We start from the raw sequence: 15,039 nt of genomic DNA on the forward strand, positions 1-15,039 counted from the left end.
TCTCTCAATGTGGCCTTGTCTTTCTAGGTATTTGAAGCTGAGCTGGTTCAGACTTCTGACATGTCGGTAATTTGCTGCGGTGGCCTGCTAGAACACAGTTCACTCTCTTGAGTTAGTTTTAAACTCACCCACCTAATGGGAAACTGGTGAGGCCAATTAGTTGCCCCCGCATACCCACCTGATTCTATTTTCCATCCTGGAAAATAAAATTGAGCATGGTGGAGACCTAAAATGAGTAGATGCCTATCCTTTGATATGTGTGCAGAAGGCATGCCCTTACACTTACACTTATGCTTGCTCTTAACTGCTCTCTGAAATGGCCAAGCAAGCCAATCAATTGACAATGGAATGGGCTTATACTTTTGCTCACTCAGATGACGTAAGGAAACCATTTTCTCACCATGGCATGAAATGCTTGAGATTGTACACGTCAACTTTACTAATTAAATTTTATTTACTAATTAAGAGCCCTAAATCATGGTTGAGAGCAGATCCAGACAGGTGGCCTGGCGCCAAGAAAGAATGTTGCACAAGGCCTTGAGGAATTAGCTCCTTAGGAGCTGAATTCAGTGTTACAGGAAATTTGCAAGTTTAAAAACTCCAATCCAGGCAAAATCTAATTCCCAGGAGGAGAAAGATGGGTCAGTGTCAGTGGGACCCAGCTGCAAAACTCAAAGCAACTGCTAACACAAAAAGACAACTCATTCAGTCGAGGAAAGACAATAGCTTTAGTGACCAATTGTTGACAGAAGCAATGGCATTTGATAGTGGAGCAGAAGAAACCATATCTTGCAGAACACACCTTAATCAATGATTGTGAGACTGGGGGATGGTGAATATAGCTCTTTTAAATTGCTCCTGTATATTGCAGCACTTTCATACACAGGGGGCAGGTATCAGATTTATATGGAGAAAAAAAACATTCATTTTTATAGCACTTGTCACACCACCAGACGTTTCCAAGATATTTCATAGGCAGTGAAGCGCTTTTGATGTGTACCCACCAATCCCACAAATGATAACTGTGTGGTGTGGCAAATGAAATTGGGCAAAAAAAAGTACTTGATATAACTTTAATATAAAACTTTCCTCATGAACTATGTAGCTTCAAGTATAGATACCCATCTTTACCTGATTTTCTTTTGGAAAATATCTTCACAGCTAAATACTTACATGGCTCTTGACTTCAGTGACAAAGGGTGGTTCACAGAATGAAACAGGTTTTTGCATAAGCTTTGGCCCAGTGTCAGAGTATTGGTTGACACACACGCACCTTGACATACAGCTGCATGTTGGAACTGGTTTCCACGCCCTGTACTATAGTGCCATTCCCTAATTACGTAGTTGCTAAAGTTTTCAGTTTGCAGTCTGCCACAGAGAACATTAAACACAGCGAGGCTGGACTGGTTGTTTCAACACCCTGAAGAGAATATCAAGTTAACTGATAGCCAAACTATCATTAAAGCTGTGCGCCCAAAACTACTGCACAAAGTAAGTGGAAATTTCAGTGAACTTGTTTAAGTCTTTCACCTGTTAGTTCTGGTCAGTGCTCACAACAGGCCAAGACTTATTTCTTACCATTGCTGTGATGAAATGGCAATTAACCTTCTTCATCTATTTTATTAGCAAAACGGCGTAACACATTGAAATGCTATTTTAAAAAAATAGTGTGATAATAGGTGCACCAATGAATGCAACTAGATTCCCAGGGCAATCCTGCCAGACAGAAGCCTAATCAAACTCAACTCCGGTTTGTGTGCAGCTGCATGTATGGGAGTGGAACAAGACATTTCTGCATTGCTTCAACAATATGGCATTGTTACAGATAATTGTTTGAAAAACATTGTTTGGTAACAGTGGTTTTAGTGTATGAGGGAACTTTAGACAGTGTAGCCAGCTTATAACAAAGTCACTGGAGCCACAGACTATATTACTTTATTTTAGCAATTTTTGCTAAACCAGGATTACTAATGTTTGACATTACTTGCTTTTTCCGAGCTGAACCTATGCAGTGGCCCTGTGGCTTGGTTTTTAAAAAATTCTTTCAGGGGGTGTGGACCTTGCTGGCAAGGCCAACATTTGTTGCCCACCCCTAATTGCCCTTGAACTTAGTGGCTTGTTAGACTATTTCAAAGGGCAGTTAAGAGTCAACCAAGTTGTTGTGGGTCTGGAGTCACCTGAAGGCCAAGCCAGGTAAGGATGGCAGATGGCAGTTGTATCCCAGTGATCTGTATGAAGTTATTAGCTGGTACATTTATTGATGCATATTCAACATAGAGCTCTCTCACTGAAACTCCACAAATGCTTCAAACTGCAAACGTGCTTTAACAAGCCATCTCTGAGTCTTCAAATATCTGGGAGCAGCCAAGTTTGTTATATTGGATGTGAAAGGATTATATGACAGTTGGTCCTTAATAACTGGAAACCCTCAGCAGGCCAGGCAGCATCTGTGGAGAGAAACAGTTAATTTTTAGGTTGCAATACATCTCATGAGATCTCTCATCCGTTCTTATTTTTAATTCAGAGTTCCAGCATCCACAGTATTTTGGTTTTATGTTGGTGTCACTTTGCCGTAGTCAAAGCAAGATGAGAAAAGCATTTTATAAAGGATTTTCATTATAAGGAGATTCCAATGTATATTGCTTTTATTCCACTGTATATGGCCTGATTTGTATTCCCTGCTGTTCAGAATCATAATACTCTGTTTTCTTTCCCCCAGTAGGTACAAAATTCATCCTTGGATAACGTTTAATATTAAATTCTGGCAGCATGAACTTATCTTCCTGTATCTCATCCCTGGGAGATGAATATAGATCTGAGGACTATGTTGAGCCTCACTATAAGGAATGGTACCGTATAGCGATTGATACATTAGCAGATGAAGGTATTCCTGCCTATGTAGAGTTTCTAGCAAAGGAAGGACTGGGCGAGTTCCTGGCTGAGGAGGAACTTTATTTAATCAAGGACAATGTTAGAAAATTGTCTCCATCAATCACAGCCTACACTCTGGATGATGATAAAGATGGCTCCTCCTCTGGTACCTACTGGCCTGTTCAGTCTGATACAGATGCTCCAGATTTAGACTTGGGGTGGCCTGATGTTGCAAGAGGCTTGGAGAATCAAACCAAAATTGACCTATGCTTTCATCCACCTCGAGAAAACTCACCTACAATTAAGGAGATCGTCAGGAAACTAATAAAGAATGGACGGCAGGTATTAAACTAGTTTAATAGTAAAATAAATTCTACACCCAAATTTAAGGCATGTGATCCTTTAGAGGTAAGAACTGACTGCTGTGACAAGGTTAGTGGAAAGATCAGGAAAGGGCTTTGGCTGAAAGCACTCCAAGCTCAGCAAGGAGAGTTACAAAATTTGGTCTCAGCAGAACCATTTTCAAAATTATAAAGACTTTTGATAGAATAAATGAGGAGAAACTGTTTTCACTGGTCATGAAAGGTGGGGCGTTTGGACAGCTTGATAAAAGGAAATTGTTTTTTATTAGGCAGCACATTTCTGTGGCCTGGAATACGCTGCCTGAACAAATGATGGAAGCAGATTCAATAGTAACTTTCAAAAGTGAATTGGAAAAAAGGGACGGGGTGGGAGTGGAGAGTGTGAGGGGAGGGGAAATTTTTGCAAAGATCTTGCTGTTTCTAAGAGGAAAATGCCTCACAGGGCATGGAGGAACAGTCAACCCCCTGAAGTCCCATTAACAAAGATTCTATTTAACTTTCTTTTGGGTTTAGCTGGCTTTCTGACAGGAAAAGTAGTGTGAGAACCCCATTACCAGGTTAAAATTCCACCAGGGTTCTAGGCATGTCATGAGATCTCCTGATTTTCACTTATTATTGTGGTTACTTTTGGACTTCTGCAGGTGCCTTATCTGCCACCAAATAATGTAGTAGATCAGGACTTGGTGCAAAACCGGCAATAGCGAACCAATGACTGACCTTATACCTCTCCTGATTTTAATCTCCATTGACATCATTTTGACACTCCCCTTTCCCACCAAATTGAGAGGATTAAAATTGCATTACTAGCTATGAGGCACAACTGTAAGGATTGTTTTCTTTTATTCTTATTGAAATAAATTATCCTCTTTATACCTTGATATCCTTCTCCTAATGGGAGTTCTGAGAATGGGTGCTTAAAACAGCATTCAGAACGATCTCATCTGCTCATAATTGTAATGTTTCTTGAGAGCAGGTTCTCAAAGGAATAAATAGGATATCAAGAAATGTGAACGGGCAAGGTGACAGCAGTGTGAAGAAAGGGGTTACAACTTCACCCCCTTCACAATTCCTTCCTCAGGCACTGTGTACTCAGATTGGATTCCTGAGGGATGTAGCAGTGTACTGGTATTCACACTTGACTGGTAATCTAGAGACCTAGGCTATCCCTCTAGGATGTAGGTTCAAATCCCACCATGATAGCTGGTGAAATTTAAATTCAATTAATTAAAACTCTGGAGTTGTTTGCTTATCTCAGTAATAATAACCCTGAACTTATCATCAATTGTTGTAAAAACTCAGCCAATTTACTATTGTCCTTTAGAGAAGGAAACCTCCAGGTCTAAATGTGATCCAGACCCACAGCAATGTGGTTGACTTTTAACTGCTCATGAGGACATTTAGAGATGGGCCACAAATACTCGCCTTGCCAGTGATGCCCGAATCCCATGAATTAATTTATAAAAAATATCCAACCACCTGAAAACCAACTTGCATCTAAGGCCTGGTCCTTCATTACACCTGATCCGCCCCCATCAGAACCTGTTGAACTGTTATTCTATATCAGTCTTTCTCCTATCTAGCAACTGTAGGACCAATTATGGCAGCCTTTGACACCTTGCAATCTTCCTTCCACACAACACCTCCATATCCAAAAGCAAACAGAACGGATCAAATAAACAGCAAGGAAGAGAAGCAGAAACACACACAACAGAGGCAGACAAAGAAGCAGCAATATAGACAATACAAAGTCAGAGTAAAGGAGACAACAGCTTGTGTTCATGTAACGCCTTTAATATAGTTCAATGTCCCAAGATGTCCAGATGGTAATCACTGACTTTCCATAAGCAATGACAGCAGGAGGTCCACTAATTAACCTATTTAAAAACATTAGCCACCCATAAATGGCTGGAGGCCTATGTCTTTGAAGACAGAGTCCAGATAACAGCCATTTTTGGCAAGTTGGAAAGCAATCTATTTGGGGGTTGACAGTAGTAAGACTGGTGGTGTTCAGCGGTCGGGAGCAGCATTCATCCTACTATTCCCTTTCACTTCCATGAACCTCCACAGGAGCTGGCCATAATTAATATCCTGCAGTTCTCTTTACTGGGTGGTGGAAATGTATATATAAGGGTGGAATTAAAGCAAAAAGTGATGTTGCTCCAAAGGGTATTGCTGGCTAAATGCAAGTTGTATTTTAAACAAGACATGACTGAATGCAAATTCTTATAATGGTTATTATTTATTACCCAGTGTACTCTTCTCAAGATTTAAGTTAAAATGTGTCAATATCTGGCATCTTATTGTTACAAACACCACAAGGTAGGGTTTTAGCTGAGGGAGTATCAGGAGTATCAGTACCAGCCGATCTCTTTGGTATTATTCATCTCCACTCATTCTTTTGGACACCCACATAAGTGATGATGCTTTATAGCTGGCATGCAGAATCACCTTAATGGAGGCTATGCCAACTGTGGTTCACATTGTAGTTGTTGTTCAAGGGCTATGAACATTATTACCCATCAGAACATTATTGCCCATCACTAGTTGCCCTTGAGAAGGTGGTGGAGAGCCTTCTTCTTGAACCATGCGGTGTAGGTATACCCACAATGCTTTTTGGGGGGGTGGAGTTCCAAGTTTTTGACCCAGTGACAGTGAAGGAACAGTGACATATTTCCAAGTAAGGATAGTGGTAATTTGGAGAGGAACTTGCAAGTGTTGGCATTCCGATGTATCAGCTACACTTGTTCTTCTGGGTGGTAGAGGTCACAGGTTTGGAAGGTGCTGTTGATGGAGCTTTGGTGATTGTTGCAGTACATTTTGCCTATGGTACACACTGCTGTCGCTGTTGTCGGTGTTGGAGGGACTGAATGTTAAGGTGGTGGTTGGGGTACCAGTCAAGGGACTGCTTTGTCCTGGATCATGTTGAATTTCTTGTGTGTGGGAGCTGCACTCATCCAGGCAAGGGAAGAATATTCCATCACACTCCTGACTTGTGTCTTTTAGATGGTGGAGAGGTTTTGGGGAGTCAGGAGATGAGATATTTGCTCAGAATTCCCAGTCTCTGACCTGCTTTTGTAGCCACAGTATTTATATTGCTGGGAATGAAGATTAAAAGGGGTTAGTATTTTAAAAGAAGAATAAGGAGTAAATTGGTCTCAGCTCCAGCTGAAGAATTAGCACTGCTGTAGGATCTAAGACTGAATGGCTTACTTCAGTGCTGTAATTCCTAAGATTCTATGAATATACAGGTGCCATTATTTTTTTTCTACAGTTTGAGCCTATTTGCTCTTGGAGTACATGTGACTTTTATTTTAATAATAAAATTGAAGCAACAATTTGACTCCAGCTCTCCTTCAGACAGAACTTAGCCAAATGTTATCATGTTTTGCATTGCACACTTCAGGTTGCATTGCTGTGATGTTATATCTGGACACTGCTTTCCAGTGGTAGCCATCTTATTGAGACAAAGCCTAATATGAACATTAGGCCCAAAATACTGAGTGGAAATAAGGTCCTGCCTTTGCAAAGTTGCTCTGTATTGTATTGTAATGCATCTCCAGACCTTAGAAATATGTCTATTCTTAAGCTGAGTATTTTCTCCCACTTCACCATAAATGGGCTTTCTGCCACATGGGGGTTAAGAAGTGAAATGCACGAAATGCAATCCCAAGCCGCTGTTCAAAAGCTCATACATTTTGCAGTGGCAAATATCGGAGCACCTAAATGCCCCATGGAGGGGTGGGATGTTTAATTAACATTAAATTCAGACTCCCACACTGTAATTGGGAATCTGATTTAAGAGGCAGTGCTGATGCCCCACATCTTAAATCAGATTCCCATTACAGCGTTAGGTGTCCTGGAAATCGGGGGACTTGGTTGTAAACGGGAGGTGGGGGCTGCTGACTTTGTAAACTGATTATTTCTGTTCAAGGAGCTCTTCAGCCCCCCTCACCCCCACCGATATGCTAACCCATCACTGCCTCCGATTGTCGACTTGTCACTGGCCCAATTGTTCTCCTATCATCAGCTCCGATCGCCAACCTCCCCCAACCCCACCTGCCAACCAACCTCCCCTTCACAATCTGGTGCCAATCCACCCACACCCCCACCCTGATTATCAGGGACTATCCCCATTGGCCAGGTTGTCCAGGCTGGGAGGTGGACCTACAAACTGTTGATGAAGTGAAAACAGAAAGTGCTGGAAAAACTCAGCAGGCATGGCAACATTGGTGGAGGGAGAAACAGAGTTAACGTTTCGAGCCTAATATGATTCTAATATGATGAAGAGCCATACGGACTCGAAACATTAACCCTGTTTCTCTCTCCACAGGTGCTGCCAGGCCTGCTGAGTACTTTTCCAGCATTTTGTGCTTTCAGTTCAGATTTCAGCATCTGCAACATTTTGCTTTTCTTCAATTGTTAATGAGGCGCTGCCGCAGAAACCAGTATCTCTAGCCTCACCAAACCCTCCCACCTCCCACTAAGTATGTGGACTAATGCTTCAGCGTAATGGCCCCTGCATGTTCTCCACACAGATAAGTGAATATACCAGTAACATACTCCAAACAGCTTTCTCATGTTTTCACCTTCTCCTGTATTACATACAATAGTGGCAGCACTTTGGGTCTTGGATAACTTCCATCATGTATTCTGAAAGAGCACATTGTTGCCATAGTGATATAATAACAAAACACTTCCACTGCCAGGGACTAATTTAACTAATTTTCTTTATTTTAAATTTCAAACAGGTCATTGCTATTGTTATGGACATTTTCACTGATGTGGACATATTTAGAGATGTGCTTGAGGCTGCAGCAAGAGGAGTTCCAGTCTACATAGTGCTTGATGACTCTAACTTCAATCACTTCACCAATATGTGTGAGAAACAAGCGGTTCACCTTCAGAGGCTCATGGTAAGGCTTTTTTTGCTTTGGCAGCCCTAGTCCCTCCTTACTTAAAGTGAGTACACATGTTGGCCTGGGTTATGGTTGCAAAGGCGATAATGCAGTTGCACAGCATGCCCAAGCTAGGCGGTGCAGTGCCAGCTACATAATCTGCACAGTCTGCTGCTCAGCTGTTGCCCACTCCACAGGTAGTTTACCTGACTCTTGAATCAAATTTTTGGCCACCTGCCTCACTAGTAGCCATCCTCAGGCAAGTCCTGGGGTGCAGAGTTCAGCAGGAGGGGGCAGTCATAAAATTGACAGCAAATCTCAGGGGACCTGTATTTGACCCAGTGACAATGAAGGAATGGCAATAAGTGCCAAAGTTAGGATGGTCAATGACTTGGAGGGAAATGTGGAAGGCAACAGTGTTCTTCTAGGTGGAGTAGGTTACAGATTTGTAGATACTAGACATTGCAGCTCTGCCACTCTGGTGGTGGAGGGAAGTGATGTTTAGATTTAGATGGTGAATGAGGTACCAATCAAGAAGGCTTCTTTGCTTGGTAGATGCCAAGTTGCTTGATTGTTGTTGCACTTGCATCCACTCAGCCAAGTGGAGAGTTTTTCATCATATTCTTGACTTATGATTTGTAGGTGCTGAAGAGGATTTGGGAAGTCAGGAGGTGAGCGGCCAACCACCAGATACCCAATCACTGATCTGTTCTTAGTAGCCATGATATTTATGTGGCTGGCCCAGTAAGTGTCAAGTCAAATGCTAAGTCATTGATGGTTGAGGACTTGGTGTTAGTAATGTTGATGAATGTGAATAGAAGGTAGTTATTCACTTTCTTGTTGGAGATGGTTGTTGCCTGGCACTTGTGTGACACGAATATTACTTGCCACTTGTCAGCCCGAGCTAGGATATTGTCTAGGTCTTGCTGCATTTGGACATGGACTGCTTCAATACCTGAAGAGTCGCGAATGGTGCTAAACATTGTGCAATCATCAGCGAACATCCCCACTTCTAACCTTATGATGCAAGGAAGATTATTAATGAAACAGCTGAAGATGGTTAGGCCTAGGACACTACCCTGAGGAACTCCTGTAGTAATGTCCTGAGACTGAGGTGATTGACCTCCAACAACCGCAACCATCCTCCTTTATGCTAGGTATGACTCCATCCAGTGGAGAGATTTCCCCTGATTCCCATTGACTTCAGTTTTACTAGAATTCCTTGTTGCTACACTTGGTTAAAATCTCCCTTGGTGTTAAGAACAGTCATATCACCTCACCTCTTCAGCTCTTGTTTGGACCAAGGCTGTAGTGAGATCTGGAGCTGAGTGGCACTGGCCAAACCCCAACTGAGCATCAGTGAACTTGAGTGAATGCTGCTTTGTAGCATTGTCGATGACACCTTCAAGCACTTTGCTGATGATTAAGTCTAGATTGATGGGGCGGAAACTAGTCAATTAGATTTGTTTTCTTTTTGTGGACGGAACGTACATGGGCAATTTTCCACATTGCCAGGTAAATGTCAGGCAGTGTCATAGCTGACCTGGAACTGTTTGGCTACAGGCATAGCTTGTTCTAGAGCACAAATCTTCAGCACTATTATTGGGGCCCATAGAATTCGTTGTGTTTAGTGCACTCTGCTGAACCTTGAAGTCACGTGGGCTGAATCGAATTAGCTGAAAACTGACATCCTATGATAGTAGGGATCTCAGGTGGAGGTCAAGAGGGAATATCCCTCAGCAGTTCTGTCTGAAGATGGTTGCAAATGCTTCATCCTCATCTTGTGTATTCACGCGCTGGACTCTTCCTTCATTGAGGATGGGGACCTTTATGGAGCCTCCTCTTCCCATTAGCTTTTTAATTTTTAATTTTAAGCTGCATCATTCATCACTGAACATGGCAGGGCTTTAGAGCTTTGACTTGATCTGTTGGTTGTGGGGTCACTTAGTTCCAATTATAACATACTGGTTTATTGTTTAAAATGCATGTAGTTCTATGTTTCCAAGCATGCCTGATTCTGTTTAAGCATGTCAGAGGCACGGGTAAAGGATATAGATTGGGTAATACTATCCGAAAAAAACAGACTAGCTTCCAGTTGACCCCTTGAGTTTCAGTGTTTCGAAAGCTCTTTTGTTTAAATAAAAAAGTGTTTATTTTATCAGAGTGGAAACACCCTCAAATAACTTTAACATGGATAAGTCAGCAACTTCTATTCTATGCTAAAAATACTTAAGCATCATATTTACAGTATAGAAAACAAAGCTGCTGATTAATATCTTCTCTGAATATTGCAATTTGGAGTGGATTGCTTTACATGTTTGGACAAATTGTAAGGTGCATTCAGACTTGGAAGGCACAATAAGAACAATCTCAGTAATATATTTTATTTCAAACATAACTATCACAAACTACGCCAAAGTGCTGAATGTGAAATGCAGTGAGATATACTCACTGTTCCCAATTATGTATATTTATGGCAGCAAGCCACATTATTTTTTAAAAATATGACAGCAATATAGAAGATGTTGTAACTGAAAGTGGTTTAATTCCTTGACTATTGAGCTCATCAGGATAATAAACACTGATAGTTTATTTTCTCCCAGATTTTGCAACATGTGTTTTACGGATTGGCAGGGAGCATTTCAAAGATCAGATTATAAGAACTGCATCCCTCATAGACTCATAGATAGACTCATAGATGTTTACTGTGCAGGTGGAGACCATTCGGCCCATTGTGTCTGCGTTGGTCAACAAAGATCTGACTACACTACTCCCATTTTCCAGCGCTTGACCCATAGCCCTGGAGGTTATGGCAATGCAAGTGAATATCTAAATACTTCTTAAATGTTACAAGAGTTTCTGACTCAACCACCCTTTCAGGCAGTGAGTTCCAGACTCCTACCACCCTCTGGATGAAAGAAGTTTTCATCAACTCCCCTCTTAGCCTTCTACCTCTTAACTTAAATCTATGCCCTCTGGTTATTGATCTCTCTAATAATTCAAAAAGTGCCTTCCTATCCACCCTATCTATGCCTCTCATAATCTTATACACCTCTGTCAGGTCCCCTCTCAATCTCCGCTGCTCCAAGGAAAACAATCCCAATCTATCCAATCTTTCTTCATAGCTCAGACCCTCCAGCCCAGGCAGCATCCTGGTAAATCTCCTCTGCACCCTCTCCAGTACAATCACATCCTTCCTATAATGTGTGACCAGAACTGCATGCAGTACTCCAGTTGTGGCCTAACCAGCATTTTATACAGTTCCAGCATAACATCTGTGCTCTTGTACTCTATGTCTCGGCTAATAAAGGCAAGTATCCCATATGCCTTCTTAGCCACCTTATCTACCTGCCCTGCTGCCTTCAGGGATCAGTGGATCTACATGCCAAGGTCCCTCTGATCTTCAATACTTTCCAGGGTTCTACCATTCATAGTGTAATCCCTTGCTTTGTTAGCCCTCTCCAAGTGCATTACTTCACGCTTTTCTGGGTTGAATTTCATTTGCCCCTGCCCTGCCTACCTGACCAGTCCATTGATATTCTCTTGCAGTTTACGGCTATCCTCCTCACTATTTACCACCCTACTAATTTTCGTGTCATCCGCGAACTTATTGATCATACCCCCATTCCTAACTCACACGTTACTTCCCAAGCCCTGTCTCCATTCACAAATTCGAACATAGTAATAAATTTCTTGTTATGTTGATCATGGGTAATCCAAAACCTGGGGTGTGGCTTTGAGTGTTTACTGTGGTCCTTCTACAACATAACATTGCAGTGTCATAACGTAACCTGTTCTGCTGGTCTGCCCTCTGCCAGAGACCAAAATTACTAAGAAAAAAATTGCTCTGTGATTAGAATGAAGTAATTTTTTAAAAAATGTATTCATTAATGGGACTTGAGCCTCACTGGCTAGGCCAGGATTTATTGCTCATCTCTTATTGCCCCTTGAGAAGGTGAGTCACCTTGAGCTGCTCCAGCCTGTTGTAGCAGTTTTGACACAACTGAACAATTTTCTAGGCCAGTTAAGAGCCAACTTTCTGCCTGGAATTGCGGGATCTTCTCCTGTTCAAAAGAAGGGAGTTTGTGACAGTTTTGTGAAGTGTGTCAAATATGAGGTGAGTAGGAGTGAGGGTGAGTACCTAGGGAGGTTGAGAGGTAGGGAAGTGCAGTGCAGTGACTGTGAGAAAGTGAAGAGTAACAGGGGAAGTGGAGAATTGTGAGTAGTGAGGCTGGAGGTGGTGAAGATAATCAGTAGAGAGCAAGACAGTAATATTCTTACCACTGTACAAAAGCAGTATACAATGGATGCTGAAAATCTGAAATAAAAGCAGAAAATGCTGTAAATATTCTAAAGCCTGGCAGCATCTTTGAAGAGAGAAATGGAGTTAATATTTCAGGCCTGTGACCTTTCTTACCTTGGTAACTCTGCTGAGGTCATTGACCTTTTTCCAGGATTGCAGCCATGTTCTTAGAGCTAAGCTCCATGCATTGACCTGCTCTGCCGCAATTTCCCGTGCTAGCTGAGAGTATTGACTTGTGGGGGGAGTGTATTCTCCCCTCGGGAAGACCAGAATCTCTCTGCTCCTGTCCACTATATGCATCAGGGTCTCCCAAGAAGCTGGGAGAACCTAGATGCCCTTTCAGTATTTACTGTGGCTGTTTATCTTCTTCCAAGTGTTGCCTTCCTTCTGCAACAAGAGTGTGCCTTTTGTAAGTGGCAGCAGAGAGGTCTGATATCTGTCCCCTCTGCCCTTCCAAACTAGCATGTTGTCAACAAATAGTACTGATTGGGCGGTCATGATCTAACAGCACGGATGTTCTATGCTTCCTGTGACAACTTAAACTGACTGGTGCAGTGCCCTCTGCGTCCCCGTCAGCAGTGGAGTCATGTTTGTAGGTCATAATATTGGTAATTTTACTTAGATTTAACAAAAAATACTTTGATCACAAGGAACTTTGTTCCTTCTCCTCCAGTTTTGTCATGTCTGTAATTTAGTAGTCGTAACAAAAATTAGCGTGTGGGTTGTACTGATATGCTGCCCTTAATTCCATGAAAGATCAACAGAAACCCTGGATCAAGGTATGATGCAGATTCTCCGGGGTTTCTGCTGAAGTTATGGTGGAAAATTCCCCACAGAAATTTTTATCACGTTAATACCAGAATCTGTCGTGTCTGTGATAGGGTGGAAGGCAGGAGCGATTACGTGACTAAGGGCTGATGTTGCAATGCCAAAGGGAGTGGTAATGGGACAAGTAAAGAAACAGCACGTATGTCTAGAGGTGTGAGTAGCAGAATCATGAATTGCTACCATCTGAAAGCCAAAAAAAGAGGAAAACAAGAGAGTGAAACAAAACCAGCAAAAGAGAAAGGAAACAAAATGGGGAAGAGGTTACATTCTGAAATGACTGAACTCAATGTTGAGTCCTGAAGGCTGTAAAGTGCCTAATCAAAAGATAAGCTGCTGATCCTCGAGCTTGAATTGAGCTCCATTGGAATACTATAGCAGGTTAAGAGCAGAATGGTCAGAGTGGGAGCAAAGTGGAGAATTAAAATGACAGGTGGCTGGGAACTTGGGGTCATGCTTGTGGACAGAATGTCAGTGTTTTGCAAAGCAGTCACCCAAGCTGTGTTTGGCCTCCCCAAAGTAGAGGAAACCACATCCTGAGCAACAAATACAACATAGTAAATTGAAAGTGCAAGTAAATCATTGCTTCATCTGGACAGATTGTTTGGGGCAGTGGATGTTTTGAAGGGTGGAGGTAAAAGGGCAGGTGTTGCATCTCCTGCGCTTGCTATAGAATGTGGAGGTATTGTTTATGGTGATTAAAAAGTGGACCAGGGTATCAGGGAGGAAATGGTCTCTTCGAAATGCTGAAAGAGGAGGTTAGGGCAAGATGGTTTAGTGGTGGCATCATGCTAGAGGTGGCGGAAATAATGGAGGATGGTCCGTTGAATACGGAGCCTGTTGAGCTGGAAGCGGAGGACCAGAGGGACCCTATCAAGGTTCTGGGGGGGAGGGTGAAAGCAAAAGTATGTGAAATGGAATGGACATGGTCAAGGGCTTTGTCAATCACGGTAGGGGGGGAATCCTCAGTTGAGGAAAAATGCAGATAGATCAGAAGCACTGGCATGGAAGATTTCATTGTTGGAGCAGATTTTTAAAAAATTCATCCACAGGATCTGGGCTATGCTGGCTGGGCCAGCATTTTTTTGCCCATCTCTAGTTGCCCTTGAGATGGTGCCTTCTTGAACTGCTGCTGTCCTTGTGGTGTAGGTACACCCACAGTGCTGTTAGGAAGGGAGTTCCAGGATTTTGATCCAGTGACAGTGAAGGAACGGTGATATATTTCCAAGTCAGGATGGTGAGGGACTTGGAGGGGAGCTTCCAGGTGCTGGTGTTCCCATCTATCCTTCTAGATGGTAGTGGTTGTGGATTTGGAAGGGGCTGTCAAAGGAGCCTTGGTGAATTCCTGAAGTGCATCTTGTAAATGGTACACATTTGCTGCTACTGTGCATCAGTAGTGGAGGGAGCGAATGTTTGTAGATGTGGTGCCAATCAAGTGGGCTGCTTTGACCTGGATGGTGTCAAATTTCTTGAGTGTTGTGGGAGCTGCACTAATCCAGGAAAGTGGGGAGTATTCCGTCACACTCCTGACTTGTGCCTTGTAGATGGTGGACAGGCTTTGGGGAGTCAGAAGGTGAGTTACTCGCCGCAGGATTCCCAGCCTCTGACCTGCCCTTGTAGCCACAGTATTTATATGGCTAGTCCAGTTCAGCTTCTGGTCACTGGTGATACCCAGGATGTTGATAGTGGGGCATTCAGTGATGGTAATGCCATTGAACATCAAGGGATGATGGTTAGAATCTCCCTTGTTGGAGATGGTCATTGCCTGGCACTTGTGCGGTGT

General features: G+C 42.6%; 1 protein-coding gene across 1 annotated transcript in view; it reads left to right on the forward strand.

Moving 5' to 3' along the window:
* The first annotated feature begins 1,299 nt into the window (after window positions 1-1,299).
* The window catches only part of fam83b (family with sequence similarity 83 member B), a 38,650-nt gene continuing 24,910 nt past the window's right edge, over window positions 1,300-15,039 (forward strand). The window contains exons 1-3 of the mRNA XM_041188891.1: window positions 1,300-1,491; window positions 2,720-3,213; window positions 7,982-8,146. Of these exons, the coding sequence (XP_041044825.1) occupies window positions 2,770-3,213; window positions 7,982-8,146 (609 nt within the window). The 5' untranslated portion in view covers window positions 1,300-1,491; window positions 2,720-2,769. The remainder of the gene's footprint in view (window positions 1,492-2,719; window positions 3,214-7,981; window positions 8,147-15,039) is intronic.

The sequence above is a fragment of the Carcharodon carcharias genome, chromosome 5 (genome assembly GCF_017639515.1).
Source record: "Carcharodon carcharias isolate sCarCar2 chromosome 5, sCarCar2.pri, whole genome shotgun sequence".
Taxonomy (NCBI): domain Eukaryota; kingdom Metazoa; phylum Chordata; class Chondrichthyes; order Lamniformes; family Lamnidae; genus Carcharodon; species Carcharodon carcharias.